The 13439-nt window shown below is 45.3% G+C and overlaps 4 protein-coding genes across 4 annotated transcripts; 3 read left to right on the forward strand and 1 right to left on the reverse strand.

Moving 5' to 3' along the window:
• Positions 1-4800: 4800 nt before the first annotated feature.
• On the forward strand, positions 4801-6559 carry N7471_010385 (uncharacterized protein; the record flags this gene model as incomplete). The annotated part of the gene is made up of 4 exons (XM_057283104.1): positions 4801-5047; positions 5530-5886; positions 6141-6241; positions 6302-6559. The coding sequence occupies 4 exons, from the start codon at positions 4801-4803 to the stop codon at positions 6557-6559; spliced, it is 963 nt and encodes a 320-aa protein (XP_057132083.1).
• Positions 6560-6575: 16 nt separating this feature from the next.
• On the forward strand, positions 6576-6932 carry N7471_010386 (tetratricopeptide repeat protein; the record flags this gene model as incomplete). The annotated part of the gene is made up of 1 exon (XM_057283105.1): positions 6576-6932. The coding sequence occupies one exon, from the start codon at positions 6576-6578 to the stop codon at positions 6930-6932; it is 357 nt and encodes a 118-aa protein (XP_057132084.1).
• A 2567-nt stretch (positions 6933-9499) lies between these two features.
• Positions 9500-10008, reverse strand: N7471_010387 (uncharacterized protein; the record flags this gene model as incomplete). The annotated part of the gene is made up of 2 exons (XM_057283106.1): positions 9500-9662; positions 9710-10008. 2 exons carry the CDS (start codon positions 10006-10008, stop codon positions 9500-9502), a joined length of 462 nt encoding a protein of 153 aa, XP_057132085.1.
• Positions 10009-10935: 927 nt separating this feature from the next.
• Positions 10936-11513, forward strand: N7471_010388 (uncharacterized protein; the record flags this gene model as incomplete). Its single annotated transcript, XM_057283107.1, has 2 exons — positions 10936-11238; positions 11286-11513. 2 exons carry the CDS (start codon positions 10936-10938, stop codon positions 11511-11513), a joined length of 531 nt encoding a protein of 176 aa, XP_057132086.1.
• Between the last annotated feature and the right edge of the window lie 1926 nt (positions 11514-13439).

Consider the following 13439-nt stretch of genomic DNA (forward strand, 5'->3'; position numbering starts at 1 on the left):
AGTGCCATGGAATCATCGTGTTGGTAGATCCATAGTCGGTCTGTAACCACCAATCAACCCAATTGCTGTGATTCATCGCGTCGAAAAGAAAATAAGTGCCTATTCTACCAGGACCAACTCGTTGAAAGCACTAAAAGTGTTCTGCTTCTAAGGCAATTGACGAAGGAACAGACGGCTGAAGAAACGATGAACCACTACGGTGGTAGCTGCTGGATGCCTGATGAGAGGTAGTAAATGATATAGTATCGAGGTCAGGTTCAAATGGGTCGAACTGAGATGATCCAAACTCGGTTTGCTGGCTTTGCGACATGATCAGTTGACGATTCAATAATGAAGATTGATTCAATGATGAAGATGTATAGTATGAAATGTATAGTAGGAAGGATATAGGGCTTTAGGGGGGTAGCTTCAAGGTCATACATTACAAAAGGCCACTTCTTGAATCTTGATAGTAGCATTAAACAGCAAATTGATGCAATAAACAGAGGATTCATCATAGTGCTAGTCAGAATTGAAATGTATGATTATAATACTCGTATATGATTGGCTGCATCGTGCATATTAAGTGGGCTTAGCCCATCAAAAGCCCATTCCCAGCCCATTTCCCGGTCCATTTCGCAATATTATGATCCAAAAAATTTCACCCGATGGCTTAGGATATATTTTTAAACCTCTATTACCTCGAGATCAGCTATAATATCACCTATCTATAAAAGCAGAAATAAAGAAGGAGAGATAGGTATCTGTCAGTATAAAATTCAGTCATGTAAACCTACAAAACATGAATTTGATACTTGGTTTTATACTTCAACAGAAAGATGCACCTAGTTTAATCTAGATAATATATATATCTCTTCATGCTGATACTCAGTACGCTATAATAGTATGAATTCATGGTCAAATTGGATCTTTTTTGGGTGATTTTGTATGAAATCTGGCATCATGATGTTGAATTCAGTATAATAACTACTCAATTCCTACAATATTGTACTTCTGATGGTGATAATATAATAATACTGAATATACAGGCTGGAACTTGCGTAAAATACAGCTATTAATCAGCTACTTTATGCATGCCAAGACTGTATTTGTGCGTAGAAATGGGCTTTGATGGGGGCCTTATGGGCCCCCATTAATGGGCTGTGGGTTGGGTTGGGCTTTGAATATTGTGCCCATAGCCCACTATGGGTTGGGCTTTGGGCCGGGGGTATGGGCCCATTTGTGGGCTATGCAGAGGTCTAGTAGTGTGGTACTGCATCAATCCACTGATGCTTGCAATAAACGGACGGTCGCTCGACATAGCCCGATTCTTTCTAAACAGAGGGGCCCAACCAGGCGTCTCCAACATGTTCCACGGGCTTATGCCGGTCTGATGAAGGGCGACCTCGGTACTTTACGTGTTCTCCTCGAGTATGACGCCTTGGCAAACCGCATAACTGACCCGCAGCGAAAACTACCCCTTGACGTTGCACTGGATAGAAACAACATCGGACTATTGAAGCAACTGTGTGCTCATGGCGGCTGCCTTTCGGCCCACTAGCTAGCTTATGGAGCTGCGCCGCATTATTTGGCAGCGAATAGCCAACGAGGTCGATATGGTGCAGTGTGAAAAGCCTGACCAGTATGCTAATCAAAGAAGGATGGAAAAAATGTATGTCACCTGTTTTAGGACAAGCTAGCAAAGTCTCATTCCGTATCAAGTCACGTACATGTGTTCTGTTGAAATCTTCTTGCTAAACCCGAGGGATATTGGCATGCTGCAAATGCCATGAGATACAAGTATACTGGAATTTTACAAAGGCCAATGATCCATGTTTGGATTGCCCTTCGCTTAAACCTACTCATTTCAAATAGAGATAAAGGCCATTTTTGGAAGGAAGTGTGTGCGCGGTCTATGTTACTACGTACAACCGGGCGATCTAATCTAGAAGGAAGCTCTTTCTCAAGCACCTCCAGAAATACATCAACATATACCAGGCAGATTGTGTTTTGAAATCACTCAAACCGATCGCTATAACCACACAAATTATGAAGCTGCCCTAAGAGCACGTCAGTCGATCAGTGCGCACCAGACCATTCCATACCTGACTGGAACTCATGTCATTATAACTGATGAACAGGAGAGAAATCTTCGCCAGAGGGGTAAAGACTTTAGCATAGTGAAATCAAGCGAAAGAAAGGGCGTTTCGGTTTTTCTAGGACCAGATGGCTTTGTCAACTATGAAAGATAGAACAAATGAGCAACAAGACTAAGACCGTGTATTGGCAATGTGACGACATAGAAACAAAGTAGAGCCATTGGCTCTTTCGTTCTCTGCCACTGGGTATTAGTTCCGGGTCTCACGGAACGTTGCTTTTGTTCTTTGATAACAGTATCGGTAGCGGTGAGAAAGTTGAGAATATTATACTTCCTGCCCTAAGAACTGCCAAAGATGGCGTTTCCGATTGTATGTTATGATTCTCCATCCTAAAACCTCATTCCCAAAAAACCAATCCCTTAGACCTTGTAATAACCCGAATCTAGGTACAACTAATGCGAAGAGCAGGTAAGACACTTTCGAAGCATAGTACATATTGCAATAGTCAACATCGGTTCAACTTTGAATATCAGAACCGAGACTCCCTTTCCAACAGTGGCTGTTTTGAAAATCGGATTGAACGGTAGGCTTTCCAGAAATGAAGGCCGTTGTTTGATAAGTGCTGCCCTTGCATATAGCTGACTAGCCATCCCCTCGCAATGCTTCCGTGGAGGCTTGCCAACTGTGCCCGTGTTATCACCTCACGGCTCTTGCGAACAGAAGGCAACTTGGCCTGGAAGAGTAAGTATAGAATATCGAAATCTGTGGTGTAATTCTGCATCGCCATCGTTAACAGTTCATCGGGAAGCGACTTTCGGCGTATGACGTTGCCTCCATGGATCGGAAGAAAAGAATCCGATATTTCCACAAGGTACACGAGGGCAAGTCGAGAGTTCTGTCGTAGGGCCATTCTATTCCCAACAGGGAAGCGGCTTTGGAGAATTCAGGGGCAAGGGACTGTTGTTTCCCGACCCCTGCGCTGAAATCAAGCGTTGTAAATCGTTTTCCAAAGGCACGACTTAGAGTTACCAGTAAATCCAGTCGATCGGTATCCCACGGACCACGTAAGACCTTCTCTGAAAAAACGAGTATGCGGGCTGTTCGAACAATGTGAGGTCTACCATGCTCTAAGTAGTAATATGTGGCTTGTATAGTGAGGTAGTCAATCATCGGGAGTTGCTTTGGGAAACCATCATTCGTCAGAAGGTGATTTTGCCGGAATAAATCAATTGTACGTGCCGCCCTACATTGTCTCTCTTGGGTTTCAATCAAAGGAAATCGGCAATTCTCGTGCAGTATCAGTGCATCCAGTGTCAGGGCTAGCAAGGTCGGAAGTAGTCGTAGAAAGGGATGAAGTTTAAACCAGTGACAAGAAATGACTTGACTTTGAATCTTCTTCTGGCCTTGACTGCTCAAAGGATGGTACATATTGACCTGGCTGTATCGCAAGTCTAATTGCCAAACTGTCGCAGTAGTCCGCCTTTTGAAAGCTAACATTCGTATATGTATTAGAATATTACAATAGGACTAATATGACGGAATACTTACACTCCTTGCGCACCCTGCGTTAATATGGTTCGGATCTCGCTGTGTCGCACTTTCCACCTCTAGAGCTTGGTGTCATTTTCCAGCTGATAAGAAACGAAATCAAAGATATCTTTGTCAATTCCCGAATTTTGCATTGATAGATCACAGTCACGAGAGGGCTTTAAGGATCGTCGGATGTCAAGCTGGTCCCGGCTTGTTACTAAGAGATGAACACTAGGCAAGCGCCAGTCCCGCATCACCGTATCACTCTTAAAACATCTTGTCTGCCATTATCTCGGGTGCACTCATCTAGTGCATGGAGTAGGATATAGCTTTCCACGAATCGTTCAAGAAATCTTCGAAGTGTTTGGAGTAGTGCTTCCACTGAAGGAGTGGATGATTGGGACTAAGCTCGGAAGACGAAGGATCTGTCGAGGGGAAAAGAGAAAGGAAAGGTGGACTTCACAGTAGCGACTATCGTCCAAGCTCTTCGTCTAGGGACTCGAAGGATGAGCTATATTGAACTTATGGATTCAATGTCGTGCAGCATGGGGCGCGCTCACAATTAGACACTGCTGTTCCTCTGCCCTTTCTCCTCAAGTTGGGTGATAGGTGTCTTGCAATTATTGATGAAGGTCAACCAGGTGATAAAATGGATGGACTATATCAGCTATTTAATGAACCATTCATTTGAAAGTAATGGAAACAGAACGTCAAGAGTATACTTTGAACCTTCACACTGACTTCCAATCGAGGACGCAATGGAAACGCATATTTAAACCCCATCAAATGCGACTGTCTAGTTTTGACAGGATCATCAAATCATACCATTCAATAATATTATCTTTCGGTATTTCCCTCTGGATCGTTGGATGTCAAAGAAAAGTCAAGACGCTTCATCGTCTCCTTGAGAATATCTGGCCTAGAAGTGGTCGGCGGCATCTCTGCTGTTATATCCAATATCGATGTCCCAATCAAGATCTATGACAGTGCTCGGAAGGACATTAAGTTGTCCAAGAAGTTCGAGACCGTTGGACGCCGACTACCTATAGTTCTCAATACCCTTGAGATATGCAAGAATGACTTATGAACAGTTGAAGATTGCATGACCAAGGATGTCTACCAGGCTTTGAAGAAGGTTTTTGATGCTTGCAATGAAAAAGCAGGAAAACTGAAAGTTATTTTCGAACAAACCATGTCTGGTGGGAGAGATAAGTGGGAGAAACGATATTTCAAGGTCGTCCGGAGATTCGGTCAAGGGAACAAGGTCGAAGACCTCATGATTGCGATCACCCAAGATGTCCAACTCATTGTCAACAAACATGCAGTTAATTCTGCCACACCAGAGCAAAAGGCCATCATCGACGAAATAAAGTGTCTCCCGTCCTCAATGTCTGAAGAAAAAAGCTCGCGTATGAGTTTTAACACCCAGCGGAGGGGAGGTAACGGCCAATGTTCACCAAGGCCACAACTTCGGGAAGACGTGGAAAGCTACAACTCAAAATTTCGTTAAAGATGATTAGGCATTACAACACTTTCCTTTATTGGCATAACTATGAAACAAAGTTTGTACAGCTGGTTTTGTCGCAGTGAGAGGGGTTTTGTGCTTTATATCCTTATGCGTCTCAATTCTGAATGGCTACATTATTACTGCCACTTCTTATTTCCAATACACTGCTGCATATGTCTTTTGAAAGCCTCCAATTATCTTCCTATGAACACGAATACCCACTGGATAGTAGTGAAATTTCCCCGCTGAACCTCCGAACAGAAGGATGACTTCAGTTTTCGTGGCCCCGTTGGAATCTGTCTCGGTCAAGCGCCTTACCTCGCTTCGGAACTCTTCGTCGGTCGTCACTCCAAGCTTGTGGAGATTGCAGAAGTTTTACACCTTGACCGGACGCCTCAAAAGTACAACGCTTAGTCCTTGGTGGCATGGGTGTTGCCGGCAAGACCCAGCTTACGATCGCTTACGCGGAGTCACGGTCTCGATCTTATAGCTCGGTGTTTTGGATGAATACGGCGTCTGAGGCCGCATTGAAAGATAGTTTTCGATCGATTGCCGGCCTCATCTTCGACGTTCAGGATCCCAGACTCCTAGAGAGCAAAGTAATTATTGGACGTGTACATCAGGGGCTGTCTGATTCCACAAATACAGGATGGTTATTGATCTTTGATAACTATGACGACCTGAGCATGTTTGATATCAACGAGTATTATCCACCTGCTTCCCATGGGGCTATCATGGTCACCACCCGGCGCCCGGATCTTGTTGCTGGAGGTACTCTGCACATAAAGCCTTTGCAGCATATCAAAGATAGCTTGGGGATCCTACAAGCCAGATCAAAAAGAGAGAATGTGCAATTAGGTATGATACCAACAAATTCGCATCTTTGATCCACTAACCAGTATTGTGAGATTCCTATGCAAACCGTCTCGCGGAGCGACTTGCCGGACTTCCTCTTGCTTTAGCAACTGCCGGGACCTAGCTTCTGCGAAGTGCCTTTACCTTCTAACGCTATCTGCAAGAGTAAGAGAAACGCTGGAACATTGACCCGCGCCGGCCCCTACAGCTACAGGAGTATGACCTACAGCTACAGGAGTATGAGGAGCGCACGCTCTACACGACCTGGGATGTATCGTATAATCTTCTGGAAAGGGAAGACCCAGACGCGGCAAAATTTCTGTCATTATAGGCCTACTTCAATAACCAGGGCCTTTGGTACAGGCTGTTCCACGCTGGCCTTTCCGATAGTTCTCCCAGCTGGGTACGTAAAATTATCGCAGACGATGTTAACTTGAATGGAATGATGAGAATCCTGACCGAATGCTACTTCCTAGAAGTTGAGCCGGCGTTGGAATCATGGAGCATGCATAACTGCGTGCACGACTGGACATTGGCAGTACTGAACAAGGATATCAATACACAGCCAGCATTATTGGTACGCTGTTAACTGCATTGATGTCTCTATGGATGGGGTTGAAGTGAATTCCCTCGGACACATCTTGTACACTCGCTTAGCTGCTCACGCAGCACGGCTAGTGCAACAACGGTTCCTCCGAAACAATATCATTCCTAATTCTACTACCGATCGGCTCGACTCGGTCTCGCTTATCTCGCGGATACTTGAACGCCAAATTCAGCTTCCTGCTGGGGAAAGGATGTGCGCCCAGGCACTAGCTGGGTATGAGAAAGCGCTAGGACTGGACCATACATCGACCCTCGACGCCGTGAACAATCTCGGGAATTTATATCTTGACCAAGACAAAATGAAGTGTTCAAAACTGCGGATGTTCGCTGGTTATGATCTTGGAAGGAATAACTAGTTTCCAGGGAAATGATACTGTAGGTCTCATGCAAGAAAATGAGAGAAAGTACGAGGCGGGATCAGCCCATTGTTGGACGTAGTAAATTGCTAGTATTGGTCAGAGCACTTTGCCTTTCGTTATTTGTTTATTCTTGTTGTCTATTTAAAAGTCAGTTCTTACATATGAAAGTCAGAGTTCTATACCTTCATTTCTGGTCCCCATAAACAACATGCCTTGATTTCCCAATATGTACAGCGATCTGGCTTAGCAAGTATGAACTGTATTCTTTTATCGACATGCGAGATTCATACTGGCCTCCACGCATACGAGCAATACTCCTAGCTCGAATTCTGGCGCATTTCCTCGCCAACTAATGGATTCCAAGATTCACATTGAAGCACCGCATGCAAAATAACACCCGAGTAAGTTATGCTGCTGTAGACCAGGAATAGGTGCATCAGAGACTGGGCCGCCAGCAATTGGCCACGCCCATCCTCTCCAATAGTGGAAACAGATAAAAAGCAACGCCGAATGAATTCTAGTTGGCGATTTGACCAAAGTGTACCGCCAATGATAGGGGGGTTTGGGGCGTCCCAGTCAGGGCATGAATGGTAGGTATGGAATCAGGTACCAGGGAAAGCAAGCCCAGTGAAAGACAAGAAAATAGACGCGCTCGAAATTAATTTAATCACTATATTCACTTCAATTGTCTCTTGAAATCTATTTTGCATCAGGTTATATGTATCATGGTTCGTCTATTCGTCTACCCCTGGATTCACCTCCCAGAAATGCTTCCTGGACTATTCATACAAGCCTGGTGGAAGATGATTGGCTCAGCAAGGCAGCCGAACTATGTGAAGTAAGGTGTGGTTCATACTCGTTCTGGATTGGTTACCATCGGTATAAAATCCTTTGGCGGATCAGCACGAATCAGAAATCGTCATCCATATTCTTGTTCGAGCGACGTGAAGTGGATGTCAATATCATCGACGAGGTGGGGGATTGCACCTACGTTCGCCTTCTAGGATACCTTCGGACTAGCTGGCTTGAATGTTAACCGAGGCTTCTTTGATTCCTGAATTACGCAGATTCGGGCACCAAATCCTCTTGTCACAGCCGACAAGGCTTCAGTTTTATGCATAGAAAGCATCAATTTCGTACCACTCAACCCCCCTTGACTGAATACAGCCGCTTTATAGTAGTGCTGTATATGATGGCGATTCGGATGGACTATTCATTCATATCCTCTATCTCTAGACCTGCATGCCGAAAATGGCCCCTGTCACTCCGCTCTCTCGCACCAACTATTAGCTTCGCAGGAGCGGAAGAGGATACAAAGACGACAGATGCTTTTCAATTGTTACAGTTTCTATAGAATTGTGCCTTTTCACCGTTTCTTTTTGCCCCTCCGACTTTGCGGACGGCTCCTTTTGGGTTTCTTGTGTCTTAATTTAGTAGAATAGTGCACTTGCAATGCTGATGAATCGCGGCCAGGAAAATGGTCCGCGATTTCCTCCCATGTCAACTCCACTTCCTCTTTCAGCGTCGCCAGCAAGAGGTCCTAATTGGTGGAATAGGGCCGGCATTTAGCTTTCCCGAGATTTGAACGGGCTTTAGTCGTTGTCCGCTTTAAAATCTTATCTAGTCTCTCGGGGTTGAAGGGAAGTTTCTGTGCGGGCGTACATGATGTCGAGTGGACGTTGTCGGGCACGCGTGTGAAGAAGAAAGTGGGCTCTGTTCCCTGGGTCTCAATGGTGAGAATTGCCCGCCCAACAATATCTCGGCTCTCGCAATTGCTTGTCGATGAACTAATGGATGTGCCGTGGAAATAGCACGAAGCGGCCGAACCAAGGGCACCGTGTTTCTCCCCCAAGGAGTCCTCAAGATGTGAAGGTTCTAATTGTATTCCATCACAAGTAAAATCTTCGTCTGAGGAATTATCACAGCTTTCGGTACTTTCGCTCTCATAAGCATCTGTTAGAATGAATTGGGTTTTTGAGCGTACACTCCGTAAAGGCCTAGGCCGTAACGGAGATATAAGCACAGCGACGGATGAGTGGCACTGTTTATGAGCAGTGTCTTGTTCACTGATCGAAGACACCGGGCGTTCTTTTTTTCGGTGGCATTTTCTCGGAATAGCCAAACTGGGGTTCTTGTCGCCTTGAACGCGAGGCGTTCTCGGATGAAAATTAACAGACACGCACCCGGGGGCTTGTTCACGATCTATCAAATCGGGCATATTGACGTGCAGTGGATTGACCCGTTCAGAAGGGCCTGCCTCAGCGATGGTTCTAGGGGAACAATATGAAATCACTCCAGTTTGGCTCGCTCTTTCGTAGTCATCCAAACAGTCATTACAACAATCCCTCGGTGAAGGAATGCAGGGGCCCCTGCCGTTTCGATTTTCGAGGGCAACATCTAAGATGGAAGAGATAGAAGAAAGCGGCGTGTTGGAAAATTTTTGACGACATATAGTAGACACATTGGACGTGCCCCATGTGTGAGCTGGACAGACAGATTCAGAGTCGGCACAATATGAAGGCTGATCTTGTTTCCGCTCAATATCTTCCACCATATGCAATTTCCTAGTCCCAGGAGACGAGTTTGCAGAAACTGGTGAACGCACCGCGATAGAAGGGGAATGAGGAGGCGGTGGAGGACTCGTGCAACTTGATTGGGATCTCGGGAAGAAGCCCGAAACGTCCAACCCCATGCGTTTTCTTGAATTTACGGAGAACGAGGACGGAACTATATTCAAAATAGATTAGTTAATTGGAATGCAAAACAGCTCAAACCTTAAACTTACAATCAATGGGCATTTTTTTGTCTGAGCTATCTTGGTGGTGATAGTCGGGCTTGTCGTGCGAAAAACAGGCATCTCTGTCGCAACCACCCCGTGGGCTTGACAATGGCGTTGCCACCCCCAGGGCCTCGCCAGTTCAATGTCAAACAAATTAGCCGGTCCAACTGCGTGTTGATGCGTCGTATCTACTGCATTGGCAGCCGGAGAAAGGAACCAAGTCGTGGCCATTGTGGAGTCATCTGTCGGCGAGGAGGCCGGTTTGGTGAATGCAGGTTGCCCACCCGATGTCATGGTATTATAACCGCTCTGGTTGCTGTTAAAAGCAAAATATGGTGGTTTTGCAGGCTTTGAAGGGCCATGGTAGAGTTGTATATTATTAAGATGCAGACGGTGCAACAGCGAGGAATACATATCAGACGAGGATCAAGCCGCCGATGATGATGACGCAAGTTTGTTGTCTAAATCGAGAGCCCTCTCAACGAGAGGTAGAGCAAGTCGATCAATCGACTTGGACGGTACCGACAATATTTGTAAATCTTCACCTGTCATTACCTGACACGACCGTCCCGGCAAAGAAGAAAAACGTACAAAGACGTTTTCGAAAGAGGGAGCCATAACGAGGCTCCTAGCATTAGCTACTAGATGATTTTTTCAAATGAAAAAAAATATTATCCCCCATCTTGTGGGGACGGGCTTACGAGCCGTATTTATACTTTGGATCAGGCTGTATCAGCCAACGGCCCTAGCGTGAGCACGTGTTGTCACATCTTTTGGCACCTAGTGCCAAGAATTACCTGAATAGGTAATTTTCCCAGTCTCACAGTCTCATGCCAAGAATCGCCTGTTTGGGTAGCGGTCAGTCTCTGACCGCTTTCCTAATAGCGTAGAATACACTAACAGTCTTGGCGAGACTGTGAGACCGAGAAAATCTCCCGATCGGGGGGATTCTTGGCACATGGTGCTAATGTGACGTAAGTACACGTGCTCACGCTAGCCCGTAGCCGTAGGCGTCAGGCTAATACAGCCTGGTACAGGTATAAATACGGCTCGTAAGCCCGCCCCTAAGAGATGGGGGAATATAATCATAATATTCAGATAGTGAATATACGCCAAATGCCGATTTCTAGGTTTGAAATCCTTCTCGCTTGTTACTCTCCTGTGTGGCGAGAACTAGGTCACCTAGTGACAAATGGTGATTTACAATTGTTGTCCAAGTCGATGGATCGACTTGTTGTAACTTCTCTTGACAAGTTACCCAATGTTGATAACAAACTTAGCAAGTTTGTGAAGGACCCTTCCTCACTGTGGTCAGTCCTCCGGGATACCGGAGGAGCTATATCGGGCGAGTTTGCCCGCATGTTTCTTTTTGGGCGGGAGTCGCCCAATGAACTTGATATTGTAGTGTCCGACCCTCAATTGATTGAGGGTGAAAAGCAAAAGCTGTTCGAAGAGTACCTCGGTGATTCCGAGGGATATACTTTGTTCGTCAATGAGGGGACTTTGTCACCTCGAACTACTCAGGTAATTGTTTGTATATACCTGATTTGATGTGTAACTCATTTTTATAGGTTTTGAGATGTACGAGAAACGATGGTATTGTGATCAATGTTCATTGTCACATTCCCGGTGAGGCCGACGACGTCCGACACGCCGTGCTTGATGCGGCATATTCCACACACATCGCCTGTGTGATTGGTTTTGGCGAAGCTTACTGTGTGTTTCCTCCCGCTCTCAGGGAAAAGGACATATGGGTCTTATCGTTGTCATTGACCACCGCTCAGCGAAGCAAGTTGTAGTGTCTGTTGGACACCGTTGATGTCGAGTTGGATGTCAAGAAGAACTTTCGGTTTACTGGGCCTGAAGCGCAAGTTGATGAGAAGAAGTGGAGTAGTGTCGGGTGCCTGATTCTGCCTTAGGCAGCAGTCCCACATGGGACAGATCCAGATAGTAGTAGATAGCTAGATAGCTCTCTCTCTCTCTCCCTCTTCTTCCTCTCCGTCCCCTTTGCTCCCAGGTGAATCTACTGTACTGTTTCTCCATATCTGGATCTCCGCTCCGTAGATTCTCCATCAAGTAGTCCCTCTTACGCCTAAAGTGTGTGGTAATGGACAGTGAGTCTATTTTCTTTTATCCATTGTCAAGGATTGAAAATGTTGTGGAACTATGTTGTACAGATGTTACACTCAGTGCAAATATATATCTGCGTGAGCTGATTCGTCTCAACTTTTAGACCCACAGTCTATTATAGTCTCAACTTTTTTGGGCAATGAACATATATATATATCTGACTGTACGTCAAGTCAACTCACCATATGAAGAATTCAACACAATTTCAAGTAAATATAAATATTCCAACTACTTTATGTAATATAGGGCTTCGCCCCCCATGTTATGTAGCCACCTGTACCTCCCCTTTTTCTCATTCTCCATTGGTTTTGTGCATCAACTTGCACACAAAACCTTTTAGTAATCCACAAAATTTCATCATGTCTATGTATAATTCACATACATATAATTCTATCTCCTTTAAATCAAAGCATAGTAAACATGACAAGAATTCTTATAGAAATAGACGAGATCAAAGTCTCATCATACGATCAGGCGCTCTAGTCTGTCAGATACAAGCAGAAGAAACCAGAATTGAAGCGTGAAAGACGGATGCAATCAGGGAGCATAGGTGCATCAACGAATGCCCCGACACAGTATAGGGCTTGGATGAACGTTGAACCCGGACTTGGATAGACCCACGGGAGTAGAACCACCCTCCGATACCGTTTACCAAAGCCATAAAGATATAAGATGCCGTCAGTCGAGATATACTCGAAAAAAAAGCGTTGTAGAGCGAGACACTGCATAAAGCCAAGCCTCCAAATCCTCCAATAACAAGCACTCGTTCTCTCTTTTCTACTGGCCAGGTTATCAAATAAATGGCACAGACCACCCCACCCAGTGTGACTCCCAGGACAATGGAATGGTTGCTCCCGCTACCAGTAGCTTCTAAAAGCAAGACCGATACAGATGTCCCCCATATGTGTAAAATAATTCCAATGTGGTCAAGCAGGAAGTAGAAAGAAGGGAGCTGCTTTCCTGAGTCGAGCATGTAGTGACAAAAGGTAGAAGTTCCAAAACAAAAGAAGTTGGTTGAGACAGAAACCAAAGCTGTGAGCGCATTGCTTGTGGACAAAGGGCACTGAGACATATGGTAGGTAAAACATAGCAGGATGATACTTCCGCATAAATGGAATTTCGGGTTGACAGAGCCGTTGGTGCGGACCAGTGTGCTTCGGGGCCTCAAAAAGCGATAGCTGGCTTCCATTTCGACAAGATATACTGTCACTGAAAACCTTTATGGAATGAGTAATTTATGGCAACCCAGATAGACACAAGGTTTTTCGAAGTAGATGGGATAGAAGGTCTTGAAACCGGTGGCAGAAATGGTAACGTTATATGACGAGATGCTTTGTTTGTTTTCCTTTATGGTACGTACCTGGCGCACCATGTTGGTCTTTTTTTGTTACTGTCATGATTTTCTCGAATCATTTCTTATGAAACCCCGGCCATCTAGTAACTAATTCTGGTAGGCAGTACTACGACTGTACGGGTTCCAACATACCAGCCTCACGAGGTAGATACCGAGTTGAGAGATACGCGCCGGGCTCGCCATTGGCCAAAGTACCAAAGGGAAACATTCAACGCTGTTCGCTCAGGAACCATCAATCTCT

The sequence above is a fragment of the Penicillium samsonianum genome, assembly GCF_028829775.1.
Source record: "Penicillium samsonianum strain IBT 33392 chromosome Unknown utg000006l_segment0_segment0, whole genome shotgun sequence".
Classification (NCBI taxonomy): domain Eukaryota; kingdom Fungi; phylum Ascomycota; class Eurotiomycetes; order Eurotiales; family Aspergillaceae; genus Penicillium; species Penicillium samsonianum.